The 15221-nt window shown below is 36.9% G+C and overlaps 1 protein-coding gene across 5 annotated transcripts in view; it reads right to left on the bottom strand.

The window, feature by feature from the left end:
• The window catches only part of GRID2 (glutamate ionotropic receptor delta type subunit 2), a 744842-nt gene that overhangs the window by 204680 nt on the left and 524941 nt on the right, over positions 1-15221 (bottom strand). For 4 of the 5 annotated variants that reach the window (XR_003992319.2, XR_003992318.2, XM_030492665.2 and 1 more), the window contains exons 6-8: positions 14058-14231; positions 8841-9002; positions 1279-1398 (exon numbers count right to left, since the gene is read on the bottom strand). Coding sequence is in view for 3 of the 5 variants with exons in the window: in XM_030492665.2 (XP_030348525.1) it covers positions 1279-1398; positions 8841-9002; positions 14058-14231 (456 nt within the window). In the remaining 2 variants the exon portion in view is untranslated. The remainder of the gene's footprint in view (positions 1-1278; positions 1399-8840; positions 9003-14057; positions 14232-15221) is intronic. The other variant, XM_030492666.2, reaches the window with a different exon arrangement.

Raw genomic sequence — 15221 nt, 5'->3', positions numbered from 1 at the left:
ATCCCATTCTGTTTAGTTTCTAAAGCATCTCTCATGGTCTCTGCTCAAGGTGACATAACTATAGGCATGTGCGTACATCAAGGTATTGACAACAGTTGAAACAGCAGGAACGGAATAACAATTACAATAGGCATGTGCGTACATCAAGGTATTGACAACAGTTGAAACAGCAGGAACGGAATAACAATTACAATAAATAGCGGAGGAGAAATTTCAGGAATTTAGAGACACTTCTTTATCGCTCCCTTCTTTCAGAGCATTTCTCTGTTGCTGCAGAAGAACTTATCTGTTGTATGCAGATAAATGATGTCCTACATTATATAGTGAAGCTGACACATGGAACCAGTTTACATATATTAAGATAACTTTCTCTGTCATTTGCTTTCAGACAATCACTTCAGCTTCCTCACATATAAAAACCAGTGTGATTTGATACACTAAATGAAGAGATCCTAATATTACCTTTCAGGAGATCTGTCTTTGAAGAAGAGTTGCTCCTGGAAAAGCCTATTAGTCTTTTATTTTCCTAAGAGGTACCATATGATTTTTGCTACTTTTGCCATTCCAGATGGGCAGTTGTCCGAAGTTAAGGATATGCATTGCAAATAGAAACTTGCTTCCAACATTCCTTACACAGGACTGAAATTTGTTTTTACAGGCTAGCAAAACTGAAAAAAGTAATTTTGCTGGAGATGTAGGAAATTTCCATTTCCTCAAAGAAGCTAAGCCCAAGTATTTGGACTGTGTCTGGCAGCTGAATACATAACATTGCACTTATTCTATAAAGGTTAATTTTTACTAAAACATCAAGTATTTATTTCATGAAGACAAGAGATTACAGAAATTTTATCTATGTTACGACAGATTTTCTGTACCTATGAATTTTAATCATCTAATGGTTACACATCCCACTTTGACCATAGCACCAATGTGGGTGCTCTAAACATAATTTAATGTAAAATTTGCTATTTCGGAAATGGGTTGCAAGGGTTACAAAATAACAGCTTTCACTGCTCTTTTGGGACAGTCGACCAATAGCTGAACACATTCAGTATTACAATCAATACCTTGATTGACACAACGTACTCCAAGGCCTCTTTGCAATAGTAAAATCAATGTGTATCGTGAAGTTCACTTTTCTCCCATTTCTTACTCCTCTTAATAACACACAACAATATATTATCTGCCATCAAATAGCTTTCTATTACCATGGAACACAAGAAAGGTTTTTAAAAGATCAGTAAAAATAGTCTCTTGTTTGAATACATGTAGCCTCACCTTGCGGATGCCTCTGCCAAGATCTTCTCCATAATTTGTCCCCAAAATTTCAAAATGCACATTGGGATTCCCCCCATTTTCTACAAATTCCAGTTCTCCAGTCAAGCCATTCACTCCACCCTATTGGAAAAACAGAAGAATGGATTGAAAAATCTGAAGTAGACAATTATAATAACCTTTTGTTATTTTATTCTCCAAGGCATTTGTGCACTGACTATGCAATATACATTCACAACTACTAGAATCAGTACAGTTTTCCCAAGACTACATTTCCCTAAAAATTTTGAAGCCTGAATTGTTTCTGTATCATTTAAGTTCTCTGCAGGAGACTCAAACTCAGCAGTGTTAAGCAGATGCAACGCAAGCAATAGTCTTAGTCTATCTGCACTCCAATTTTTGTCCTTTTACCCGCCAGTGTATATGTGTAGACATTCTAGCCCTATTAAAAAGAAAGTTTTCTACTAATTTTAGTGGATGTGGACGTAAAACTAATGACAAATAAACAAAAGAAATTTAACAAAAAATAGTTTGGTTTATTTTTGCATCCCTCCCTTCCCCCCCCCCCCCCCCATGTTTCTCATGCAAGAGATTTCCACATAAGATCAGGTTGAGTTTTGCATAGTTAGGTATTTTTTGAGACCAACATAAGTGATCTGCACAAATGAGGGGCTCGTCTAGCTGAAAATAGGGATTTTTCTGTTTTCCTCCAAAACTCTACTGCTACAAATGCATGAAATGAGCAACAATGCAGCACATTTTTATTTTATTTGCTTTTACTTTTTACAGTTTTGCCAGAAGGGATTAAAATACTAAAGAAAAAAACAGTGAATATTTACTGTAAAGAATCAGAGCTGAAAGGGCTATAAATGCTACAGCAATACTCAAAATATATTCCAGGGTTGATTCAACATGACACTCATTTCATCTTTGTATAAGAACTGTGATGACCTGAACTTTAAATTCAACAGAGACACAGTGAAAACCTTTAGCCTTAAAAAATTTCTTCAGATTTCAGATTCAGGGAAAATTAGATGTTTAACCCACTCCCTCAAAATAATTTGAACAATATTTTAAGTATGTACGAGAAAAAAAATCTGCCCTTGGTGTAAACCCATATGAAACGCACAGCTTTTCTTCAAAACATGAGGCGAGAGTTTTGCAGCTGCGATTTATCCTTCAGTTAAGAGCTTTATTATTTGAACTGAAAGAAATGGAAAATGAATGCTTTATATACAAGCTACCTAGCCAAGCACATGAGCCTTGCTGAATCATGATTTTAAAAGCTCTATTCTCACATCTTCAGTTTGGAGCAAATCCAGGAAGGAGTACAAAATTTGCATCTCCATTGCTGATTATTATGAACTAAAAAAATGTGTCATCCTTTTATAAAGCATCCCATAACAAAAATAAGGAAGTTGATCACTGAGATAATACCTTTAAAATTTACTAGCAACTACTAGAGAGTAGTATTATCAGGGAATAATATAAAAATATTTAATAAAGTGCCATTTTCAGTTAAAAATAAGGTAATACTTTGTGCATATGTATATTTAATCTTTTTTAATCTTTTCTATAATCTTTACTTTCTGGATGAGATAGAAGATTTATGGGGGTTTTTTGGTTTTGTTTTTTGTTTGGTTTTGGTTTTTTTTTTTTGTTTTTTTTTTTTTTAAGGAAAACAACATCCTGATTAAGGGTGCACCTGCACAGTCTTTTGCAGGAAGACCCTGGGTCATTTTGCCCTCGGTGAGAGCCAGCCAGACAATTTTGACACAGATCCCTGTCATTAGTATGACACTGAGGTCACTTATTATGCTTGAGCACAATCCTGTAATAATCACACCTTCATGGCTTTCAGATTGGGGTTATCACACCTCTGGCAGGTTCAGAGTAAAGACAGAGTGCGCTTGTGTTTGCCTGCAAAATCATTTGAACATATCCTTAGGTAAATAACTGAGTTTCACAAATATAAACCTTTTCCGTAAACTTCAATTTGACTACATCCTATTCATGAACCAGAAATAAAAACCTGTTCCACATGCCTTTTATTCTCACATGATCTCATCTGGCTTTTTGATTAACAAAGCCAGAATTTTGTGGTACATATGATGTAGAAATGCCTGCAAAGCAGCACACATCTGTAAAGCTTGGGATCCCCATTTGACCTCTGAAAGCCTCCATCAGGCTGACTTGCCCTCCCTGATAGTATACACCTATTCCTAGTCCTGCACCACTCTGACCCCTTACCATATACTGCTTTTATACACTATGCTTCATATTTCCTGTGTTACTTTTTTCCCCACAATGTGAATTAAACCTATGGGTCTCAAGTAGGTAAAGTATGAATATTAAGCTGCTATAGACCACCTAAGCTGCACCATAATTTCTAGTGAGCCACAAGCAAGGTCTGGAAAACGGAAAGCAAAACTCTGGAACAAAATGATAAAAGAATGGAAATATTGAACAACAACAATAACAACAACAAAAATTTTTATGTAGATGTTTTGTAAAACAGAAAGTGCAGAAAGTGTTTTTCTTTCTTCTTATTTTGTGACAAAGTAGTTTTAAATTGGGAACTTTCAACATAAAAGATTAAAGCAACTTTATTTCCCAGATTGAGAATGCTCCCAATAATTTATGGGACATGAAGATAGAATCATGTCTAAAATATAAATGATTTTTTGAGACCTAAGACAGCAATTTAAAATCTTAGTCAACTTTTAATTTCATTTTTTATAACCTTTGTTCTTATTTGAGCAAATATGACAAAAAAAATGAAGATGTATTTCACCTGTTACATTTGAATTGATGTAATCCACTTTTAACGAAAACACTTTTGTCTTTGTTAATACATAACTCCTAACATATAGAACAGGTTAACTGACTTACCTATCATATTTCGGATTTGAATCTCTACCCAAAACCATTGTGTGTAAGTTTATTTACCTTGATTTTTTAAATGGCTGCAAATACTGGGGCAAGATAGACACTCTATTAGTTAATTTTATTTGTCTGCAACCCAGTGATACCCATAATAACAATTTTTCTCACTCATCTATTTTGCAATTTTATCATGCTTTGAAAATTTCTCATATAAGAATTGGAGCTTTCTTTCCTCAATTGTATGCATTTGCAAGTAGTGTAATAAGAGCTCAGATTAGATGGGAATGCTCCTGGCTTGGAAAGGGAAGAGACAGAAAGACAGAACAGTAAAGAACCACCCATATCATAACAACAACAAAACTAAATCTGATAGGCAACTTCTTGGAGTGCCTGATGCCCCCTGCCTACCCAGGACATACCTTGCTGCTCCTGTAGGCCAGGCAATCTTGCTATTGCTCTCTAGCCCTAATTGTCCCACACAGCCTTTTTGCAAGGCTTACATGAGCCTGTTCTATTGCTTAGGGCTGATGGAGTGGCACAGTGTATTGCCTAGGAAGAGTTTCAGGACATTGCTCCAATTTTTGTGCATAGTCTTTCACATCATGGATCCCTCTAAAACACATACTTGATTTATGGCATGTATTTTATCCCTCTGCTAATGCACAGTGGAAGGAGATCACAAAGAAAACGGACATCTGTATGACAGCTACTAATCCAGTAACTTCTCGATGAGATTTTTCCAAGTTATTTTAGTGGTAATTATGATAAGGGACAAGAGTCAAATAAATTTTTCATTCCATTTAACTTACAGAAACAATGCTATTCGGGGGAAAAGGAAGGTGTGCTTATTATCTACTCTCAGATTCCTCTAAGGTTGAGCTGCAACCATGTGATTTCCTGACACATTTAAAACTGAAGAGTGAAATGCCAGTTGTTAGAACAAAAATGTTTTACTTGCATTTCTGATCACTGCTCTGGGCTTTGCAGAGCTGCTATAAAGCTTGGCAATATAGTTAAAGCCTACTTGAGTCCCATCTAGACTGGCAAGATAAACTACAGTTTATATACGCTTAGGCACCACTATACTCTAAGTCCGTGAAGAAAGCACTATTTACTTAGCAGTGAGGACTTTGCTTAGGCATGTCAGCTTCTCAATCATCAGTCATAAAATATTGTATTTGCTCTGACAGTTCCTGGGCTTTTTTTGTTTTGGTTTGGTTTTTTGTTTTGGTTTGGGTTTGTTGTTGGTTTTTTTTTTCCAAAATACATTAGCTATTTTGCAATTAAAGAAAAAAAGGTGATTACAGGCAGACAAAAGTGCTATAATCATTAAATAAGAGTTTCATCTTTTAGTCTTGGAAAAAAACTGACATCAAAAACACTGTTGAGTTTTAAACTCAACACACCACTTTTAGCTGCTAAGGAAGAGAGTCTAATCTACCACCTGAAAACCAGTTTGGCATCTTTTTCACGTGTCACCACTGAACATCACTGACATTTCTGAGACCAGAACTATTTGACAATTCCACCTATGATTCATGAAACAGCACAAGGTACAACTCATTTTCCACAAAGGAATAGGCTTTGTGTTGCTGCTAGCACTAAAAATTTCTTGCTTGTCAGTGAGCTAAACAAATATGACTGGGAAGAGATCAGGTAAGCATGAGAGAAGATATATGCAGTAACTTCTTGTCATTTTTCTGAGTTGATCCTCCATATAATCCTACTTACATTTATTCTCCAGCTATTTGGGAAGATTAATTTTTCCAACAGTAGAATTGTTTTCTAGTAATACTTACTTGTCTCACTGTGAAATAAACAAGTGAGCATGTGTTTGGGGATAGTTCCTCTTACAGAAGTGAATTTAGAACTAATTGCTAAAGCTGGCCAAATTCATTAGAAGGATTGTATTTCCTGATGAATGTAACTATTTAGCCGGTTCCAGAATGGGTAGAAACAGATATTAATAATTGTAGTGGGCTGAATTCACACAGAAAGAACAGCTTTTGGAGCTGTTTGTAGAAATAGTGATGCAGGAATCAAAAGTTCAAGAGTGAAAAGTAAGAAAAGACAATAGGAAATGATTCAGACAGCTATTCAGACAGACAACCAAGAAATGGTTGAAAATCTAATTCCCCCTCATTCCCTACTCTTGCCTATTGGTTTATTAATCATAAAGAAATTAGTTTATTTACCACCAGATTTCTCCTATTTTTAACAAGTGCTGACGCAGGTAGAACATCAGCATCCCTTTCTCTTACCTTCACACCTTCAGTGTGTAGCTTTATAGAGATTTCCCATCTCTTTTCTTATGTACGCCTCCAGAAATCAGCGAGAGATTCCCTCTGCAGCTAAAACACCACCAAATATTCCTGTTTCTGGGTCTCTGATTCTAGAGGATAAATGTTTTTATTCCCTCCCCAGAATATCTTCCTCCACAAATAGTTTTTCCTGGGTTTTCTTTTTGTTGTGGTGTTTTGTTTTTTTTTTTTGCAGCAAGACAGTTAAGAGCTCTGCTGTGTGAAGCAGGAGATGGCTGCTGCCAGGAGAACAGCTACTTCAGTTGCTAGTCCCTTTCTACAGCAGGCAGGCTGGAATTAGGCATCTCTTCCTTAACTCTTTCCTCACCAACACCATACTTGGCTACAATGCAATGCCCACTGAAACTACATTGAAGAGAGGGATAATCTGGAACAAGACGGTGATTCCAGCCCTGTGATAAAATAAGTCTCAGGTTGTATCTTCAGCCTGAACTAACAGTATGTTCTTGCACTACATTCTTGAACACAGTGACTTACAAATGAAAACACAGAACCTTTTATTCAGAAACTATTTAAATGGTAACTTTTTTTCTTTCAAAGTTAAGGAAAACTGGTATGTTTTTGAGAAAAACTTTTTATTTCACTTGGTTTTTATTTTTGCTTTCATTATTTTTTAATTTTATTGTTTTCCTGACAGCTCAATTCAAAATATGCCGCTGTGATACTGAAGTTCTTATACAGAAGCTTCTTATCAAAGCCATCTCAATCAAATAGAGGAGAAACCCAAAAGAACAGGATACAAGCCTGGTTAGCTGCACATGGCAGGGATTTTATTGGCATTTGATTGACTTTTTTCAGTAAGCTAACCACAACCTTAGAATTTCTACTTATTCCTGCCTTCTTGAATGCCTTCATATTTCTCTTGGAGCTATCTCTTCATGTTTCAGGGTTAAAAGCTACATAAATTGATCTTTAACACAGTGCAGCTCTTCTGTGAAAGGTCATGGAAGGAATTTGTTTTATTAATCACATCGTTTTAGGCGGAGGAAGACAAACTTAGCTAGATAGCTATAACGATGTGGCAATGAATGGAATAAACTCTAACATGTAAAGAGACGAGATGGTGGTAAGAGTGAGCATAAATGATGTTTATGTAGAACAGGATCAGACTCACATCCAAAAACAACACAAACAAGCAAATAATCATAATGCAAAACAGTCAGCAACTCTTTCCATGGTGGAGTACTTCTAAATTTAGAGATGCTAGTATGGCTACCAGACTTTGCCTGAAACTCCAGCTCAGATAATAAAATCTAACTCTAAAGGCAAAGTGGGTATCTTTACTTCTATGGCTCAGGCATCCTATTTGGATTTCAGTAAGTAGAAATAGCTTTTTATTGATGAAAAAGTTTGTAATAGTATTTACAAAAAGTAAGTTGAGAAGAAAAGTTCCAGAACCAGCCTTGCCTGAAACATAGCTTAAAATACATGGGACTGTCAAACGTGAATTTGAAATTGTGCTGATAGGTTAAGAGCAATACAGTTTAGAGCCCCTGAAAGCCATATCCTGCCCCTGAAATAAGAAATGTGTCCTGGATTATCCTTTCAGTCTCATGACTTCAAACTATTAGAACAGAAACCAGAGACAGCCACCAAAGAAAGCCTTCAACTGTTATTTTGGAGCTAATGCAGATTGACCCAGGACTGGGGAAAAAATAAGCAGGGTTCAAAGGAGCCTTCCATTTTGCCTGCATAATCATAATTTCTGGTGTAGTTAAAGACCTAATGCAGAATGGCAACTTCTTGAAACAACATTATATTTTAAATTATTTTTTATTTCTTTTTAATGAAAGCCATAAATAAACCACCTTTATATATATGTATTTTTTTTTTCTTTTTACTGTTCTGGCATTTTTTTGTATTTACAATGTAAATTTTAAGTCTCTCCAGGGATACCTTATAATGGTTTTCCAATACCTAAACGAGGCATGTAGTGACAGGACAAGAGGAAATTGCTTTAAGCTGAAAGAGGGTAGATTTAGATTAGATATTAGGAAAAAAAAAATCTTCACTATGAGGGTGGTGAGACACTGGCACAGGTTGTCCAGAGAAGCTGTGGCTGCCCCACCCCTAGCAGTGTACAAGGACAGGCTGGATGGGGTTTTGAGCAACCTGCTCTAGTGGAAGGTGTCCATGCCCATGGCAGTGGGATTGGAACTAGATGAGCTTTAAGGTCCCTTCCAACCCAAACCATTGTATGAGTCTATGATTTTAATTCAGAAACTGTAAATATATCAAAACTATAGCTTTGAAAAGACAGTGCTAGAACTGGCAAGAACACTACACACTTAAGAAGGGAATACTGCCTAATGCAACTATTTGAGAAATCAAAGACGAGGAAATACAAGGAAAAGGTACCTTCTTGATAGTTTCCAACATTGATCGTCCTCCTTGCCAGGGTTTAGAGTTCTTCCTGATGCAGGTGAGGCTGGCCATGCTGTGCCACTTCCTGTCCTCCAGCTTCTTATGAAAAGCATTTGCCAACAGGAGGACGGTGTCATATATATATAGGTTTGAAATCTGCAAAGACATTAGAATGGGAGTATTAGCATTATTATTTTTGGTCTCCTGCCAGCAGCCAGAATTTGTCATTTGTTTTGCCTCACCCATAATCCCCTGGTAATTAAATGACTTCTTTGATATTAAGAAGAAATTGTAAGAGTCAATAAGTCGTATCTTCAGCTCCTTTAAAAACTAAGGGCTGCCACGCTACAAGTGATTTGCAGGAACAAACTACACACATGTGAAGTACAGGCAGCCCAATCACTGGCACAGCTCCACTTGCAGGATTTAAAGCCCTACTCATGAAAGTAAACAGACTTCCATTTATTTTTAACCAGCTGCCTGCAACTTTCAATTTTCAATCACCAGATATTTGGACATCATCAAATTTTCTTCAAGATTGTTTTATTCTTCTGAAAAACAGAAAATCTGAGAATTTAAAATAAATAATTTCATTATGATTTTTTTCCTATTTTTAAAAATCAGTTCTGATTGAGACAATTTCTGGAATGCAATATGACCTGATGAAATCTTTCTCAGTGTGCAGCTGCATGTTGATTCTACATTTTATAGTGTTTCCTGACATAGTATTTGGCAATGGCTGTTGTTAATTTCTTGCAGGACAAAACTTTTATTGAGTAAATGTGTACATGTTTCACAGTGAGTACAGTTAAACACATATGGTGTGAGGAAGTTCCAGTTTGGCATTAAAGAGAGAACAGTTGAAATCAAGAAAAGAAATTACTTGTGTGCCAGATCCACTTACCCATGTATAATATCTGTACATGTACTTTTAAATACACACAATACAAAGTCAGATGTGAAAGACACATTTTAATGTAAAGGAACAGAAGCTCAGAATTCATGAGCACTTCTGAAACAAGTAATTTACAGTTTAGCTGTATTTCAGTCATTTCTGTCCTCAAATGGCAGGAACATTTAAGTTACTATCATAAGGAGAAACCTCAGCTCTCCTGAACAGAGGTTCTCAGGAAAAGAAATGTATTCAGAAATGCAAGGACCTTTGGGAATATTATTTTCAGATAACCTACTGGTCATTTGAAGCCATGGGGCCTGAAGTTATTGAGAGAAACTCAGATTCCTCAGCTGCACTATGAAAGAGACTGTAGAATATTCCTAGTGCCTGAAAAACAATCAGCCAGCAGCAATTTGCTGACTGAAGCAAGGTTGCTGAGTTTTTATCTCCATCACTCACAGACAAGACAAAAGACATTTCCAAGATTGTGGAATATGTTGACTGCTCTGTGTAAGCGTTTCTCCATACAGATGGTCTGCTCAAAACCTTAAAAGAAAGAAGCTGCCTAAAGGAAAGTACACCAACTTTGTGGAAAATACCCCTATTCTGTCTCTTAAAAATATCCAAGAACTGGGAAAGTCCTGAAGCTATTGGTAGGGGGTGCATGCCAAGGAAGCACAATAATGCTGAAGATCTGAGACACTGATTGGCAAATCCACACATCATCTTAAAAGAAAGGAGGGGAAAAAAAAAAAAAAAAGAAAGAAAAAGAAAAAAAAAGAAGTTTTTCTTCCTGCCTCATTTCTCATTTCCATATAACCTATTTTGTATGTTTTTATTTAATTATGTAAATTCCATCTTTATGCTGACTTTGCCTGTGTCATCCTCAATCTGATCCGTACATTTCCTACAGGAAGGTTTTGTGACAGACTCCTTCCCTGCCTAGCATTCAGGGAAGAGGTGGTCTTTCTCCTTACTTCGCGAGAATTTCCTGGGACATTTTGTCTTCCACACTTTATTGAAGATCTAATGGTCTGCTGATATCCCTTCTGATAAAGTCCCAGGATCCTCCACTGCCTTTACAACTGCATTGGTAGTACCATAAATGCACAGAACTTCTGACCCCTACTTCCCTTTTTCTTTAAAAGACAATGATCCTTCACCCCCTCTTTCTGGAACACGCTTCTTTATACTACTCAAGGTTCTCCCATGACTCCAGTGGCTGTGAGTACTTCCATTTCTGTATTCACCAAGGAACAAATTTACATTCTGCAGATGCACAGGCTAGGCACCTCTATGCATGACAGGATTAAAAGCATGCATTGAGGATCAGGGTTCAGATTAATCAAGCATTTTTAAAATAACATGGATTATTTTTCTGTGTATTGTAAACCTACAAAGAATCCAAAGCATTTCAGCTAAACCTGCACATCCCCAAAGAAGTCAGCACCACAGGGACATTTAAGGGAGACTGAAGGAATTATTACTATGCTGTGAGCCAAGTTTATTTTACACAAGCCTTTGCCAAAGGAAAAAAACAAAACCAAAACAAGATTAAAGAAAGACCCCAAACCAAACAACAACGAAAAACAACCCAAACAAACCACCTCTAGAAAATAAGGTCACTAATCAGACTAAATTGGTACATGAAGGGCTACAGATGCCAAGTCATCATTTCCCAACAAAACGACATTGCTTTCAAGCTAGCTTCCATAACCTAATATCACATAAATAGAAGATTATTGTCACAGTTCCTAAGAAAGGATGCATTCAATAGTCTTAGAGTAATATAGCTGGGTCTTCATTAAGTATTAACAGGGCTCAGGAGTACAGAGTTCAGCGATTATTAAGCATTGTTGTTCCTTCACTAACAGTTCATCTTAACATTTACAACAATCAGCCACTGATAATGCAATGATAAAGACACTAAAATTAATTTCTGCTTCTCAAAATCAGCCTTCCCTATCACTACCAGAAGTATGCTTCATTAGTAACTGTCCCAATGCACACAGAAGGGCTGTAATTTCAAATCACTTTACACTTTTATTCATGTTCCATGTAAATTTACTGGTATGTTTAATGCATTGCCTGGTATCGATTACTGATCCTTTATTTGTTGCAAGCCTCTTAAACTAATGGCTGCACACTTACATTAGCAAGCAGTATCTAACTGCATAACCTCCTGTTGATGCAATTCAAAATTCAGATGTGATTTTTTGCTCCAGAATGTAGAAGAAAGGTATTTAGCAATCGGATTAAGTATGAGTCATTAATCGGGACTAATGGCATTTACTTTATGTATGCCTAGACCATTGCACTTAGTTTTTAAACAAAAGAGTCAGGGTACTAAATACTCATGTGAATCCAGGTTTTAACTTTCTGCCTCCAAAACGATACAAATTTATAGAAGTTGTTGATTCAACTAGGACAGTCCCAGAGACACAATGAGAGATCTTCACGAAGATATTTTTCAGTGTTTTAATAAAGATGCTGAAAAAATTAATTGTTCACACAGACTTTAGGGGCAGTAATTCGGGGGGGGGGGGGGGTGGGGAGGATCAAGAAATCCACCCTTATAATTTCCTGAGAATATTTCTGATTAGTCACACTTTGATGGTATAAAAAAAAGCATTAGAAATTTCAATTTATAACCTGTTTCAATTCCCCACTGTAATGGAAGTTAATTTATAATATTGTTGGGGAGAACAAAGCAGCAGCAAATAAACCCCAGAGCTACTCAAAGGTCTGTGCATCATATGAAGACACAAGGGAAACTGTGTCAGTTTTTCTTCCTCTCATTTTTTAGTGTTGTCTCCCTCAGCCACTAATGAAGTGCAGCCATCTCAGGGAAAATATGCAAAAAGCAGCTCAGCTTTGTAGAACGGTTAAACCAGTCAAGTTTCCATCATTCCTTTGAAGCAAAATGCCATGAAAGCTTTCAATGGCATTATTATAGCTCTCCAAGCTACAGGTTGATAAAGAAGCACAGGTTAAGGTATAAGATCCAATCTAACATATTAAATGGATTTTGCCAATTTGTAGAGAACAAACGTTGGTTTCTAGAACTTTTTTTTCCTACAGTCAGTTCACTACTGAACTGAAAATGAAATGAAACTGAAGTTGAACAGAAAAATACATCAAATGTGAAGCCTTCTATTGACACACGATTCTTATTTTCTGTAGTTAGTAGGACCACGTCGCCATAACAGAATGGAAGACCCTAATGAATTTCACAGTTCCTAAATAGCCTCTAGAAATATCCTATGCATCTATTGACCTTACACAGCCATGTTTATTTTAAGAACTCTAATAGGAACACCATGCAGCATGCTACAGCCAGCTTTTCATGTCATCAATAGCTGTTTACTGGCTGCTTTGTGAACAAGTGTGAGACAAAGGCTCTTACAGCTAACCCAAAACAGGGCAAGACCAGCCACACTTCTCTTTTTCCTCTTACATATTTTTATTTTAAGCAAGGACACTCTTTAACACCTCCCTATTTCTCTACCATTGTATTCTTCCACTCATTAATTTTAGCATCACAAGATGACTGTTCTTTGGTGCTAAGTCAGATATGCTCCTCCTGCACCACTGCCAATGCAGTCATCTTTCCACAACTTCATAAATGACCATGAAAAAAACCCCAAAAGTAAAATCATCATCTCAAGCCAATTTCAGACTCCTGATTTGCGATGGCTTTGTCATGACAAAGACTAACCAGATACAAGAGGACTTGCTCTTGGAAAACTACGTGAAGCCAGGAGGACAGTGATCGTGATCTTGTTGCTGATTTCATGTGATAGGAAGGCTGTTATAGTTTAATTGTGATTTGTAACTACCAACCCTGAAAATAAGGCCTCTTTTGGAACATAGGCATACATCTAAGTGCGTACACTAAGACACTTGCAAGAAATGATGCAGGAAGCCCAGGAAGGCTCTCCTATTCATAACACATTTGAGGCTTAGAGAAGACAGGAGACGTTGGCCATGGAGATGACAGTGAGGTGTCATCATGGAGATGTCATCAGTGAGATGACAAAAAGTAAAATTTAACAGGACATCAAAACAACCACCCTAATGCCTGGAGATCAGGTGGTTTTTTTGGAGTTTATTGTGGAGTGGGGGAGTTGTTCTAGGCCATCAATCTCACTCACCCACTGCCCAAGTATTTTCTTGCCATGCCATGAGCCATTAAACTACATGTCAGAGAGAACACGAAAAAAAAACCATTAAATTACACTAAGTCCCTAGGGAAAAACCTTGATCTGATCTAGAAAGACAGTTCCCAGGTGGGAATAGACAGGTATATGAACTACCTCCATGCTTTGGGAGAAGGGGTCCTTCGGATCACACAGTGATGAAGATATTCTGTGGTTCCCACGGAAACAGCGCTGACTTATGTTTTGGGGGACTGGAAATGTTTGTCGAATAATTGTTAACCTTCCAATTGACCTTCTCACTAGCTCCTGCACATCCACATCATTTATTTCCTGGAAGATAAGGTAAGAGAGAGAATATGCATAAAAGTTAAAATATAGAAATGTTACCACCAGATTATAAACAAAAAAATTAACTGAAAGGGCTGAGAGGAATGTGATTGCTACACAGCTATTGTTCTGCCATTGCCTCAAAAATAACATATGCCTTCTCAGTAAAACAACTGACATACGACCCTTCCAATAATTGCCAAAGTTTAAAATGCACTGTGCCCAAACTTCACCAAATCTTTGTAGATGTAACTGGGCTTAGTTGTTTCATTTTGGGTTTTCTCTCCCTCTCCTTTTACCTTTGATCTTTTACTTAAAAGTGTTTCACAGCACCCTTTGCAAATAATGTGTAAATCAGTAGGAAGTCATGCCATGATGTATTTCTAAGTGTAGCATTACTTAGGAGCTGTAAAGGCACAGACAATTATTCAGGCCTTAATTGTTCATTTCCTGGAAAACAAGTATCAACAACCTATGAACAATGTGCAAGTTAGCAAACACGATTTACCAAAAGGGTAAAAAAAATGCATCAGAGTATTCTAGGTGTGTACATGCTTGTTTATAGCAGGACCTAATTTAAACCCAACTTTTTACTCCATGGGGTACCTATTAAGGCTTACAGTTAAACTCTCAGCTGTATGGACACACACTTTAAAGAAAAAAAAAACAACCCCTAGGTAAATACATCAATATGTGAAATATTAACCTTAAAATATTAACTTTAAGGCAGGTTAGGGAAACCAGAAAAACAGTTTTAACACAGTATAAATTCTTGCAGTTTTGGAATATGGTCCTTTACACCATTGAATGATTGAGGCCCTCAGGGAACACAGAGCGAGAGGAGCGTGAGCTCACAAGCAACAGCAACTGTCTCTAATCTTCACATAAGAACTTGAACTTTAGTTAAACAGCCTTTTTCTGGTGACTCAAATAGGGTCAGCTGGTAGCTTTCAAGGCAATTATGTGTATTTTTCTGCAAAGCAGGAGAAATAA

The sequence above is a fragment of the Strigops habroptila genome, chromosome 7 (genome assembly GCF_004027225.2).
Source record: "Strigops habroptila isolate Jane chromosome 7, bStrHab1.2.pri, whole genome shotgun sequence".
NCBI lineage: Eukaryota > Metazoa > Chordata > Aves > Psittaciformes > Psittacidae > Strigops > Strigops habroptila.
Note: the sequence above shows the minus strand (reverse complement) of the source record. Positions and strands in the feature narration are given on the sequence as shown.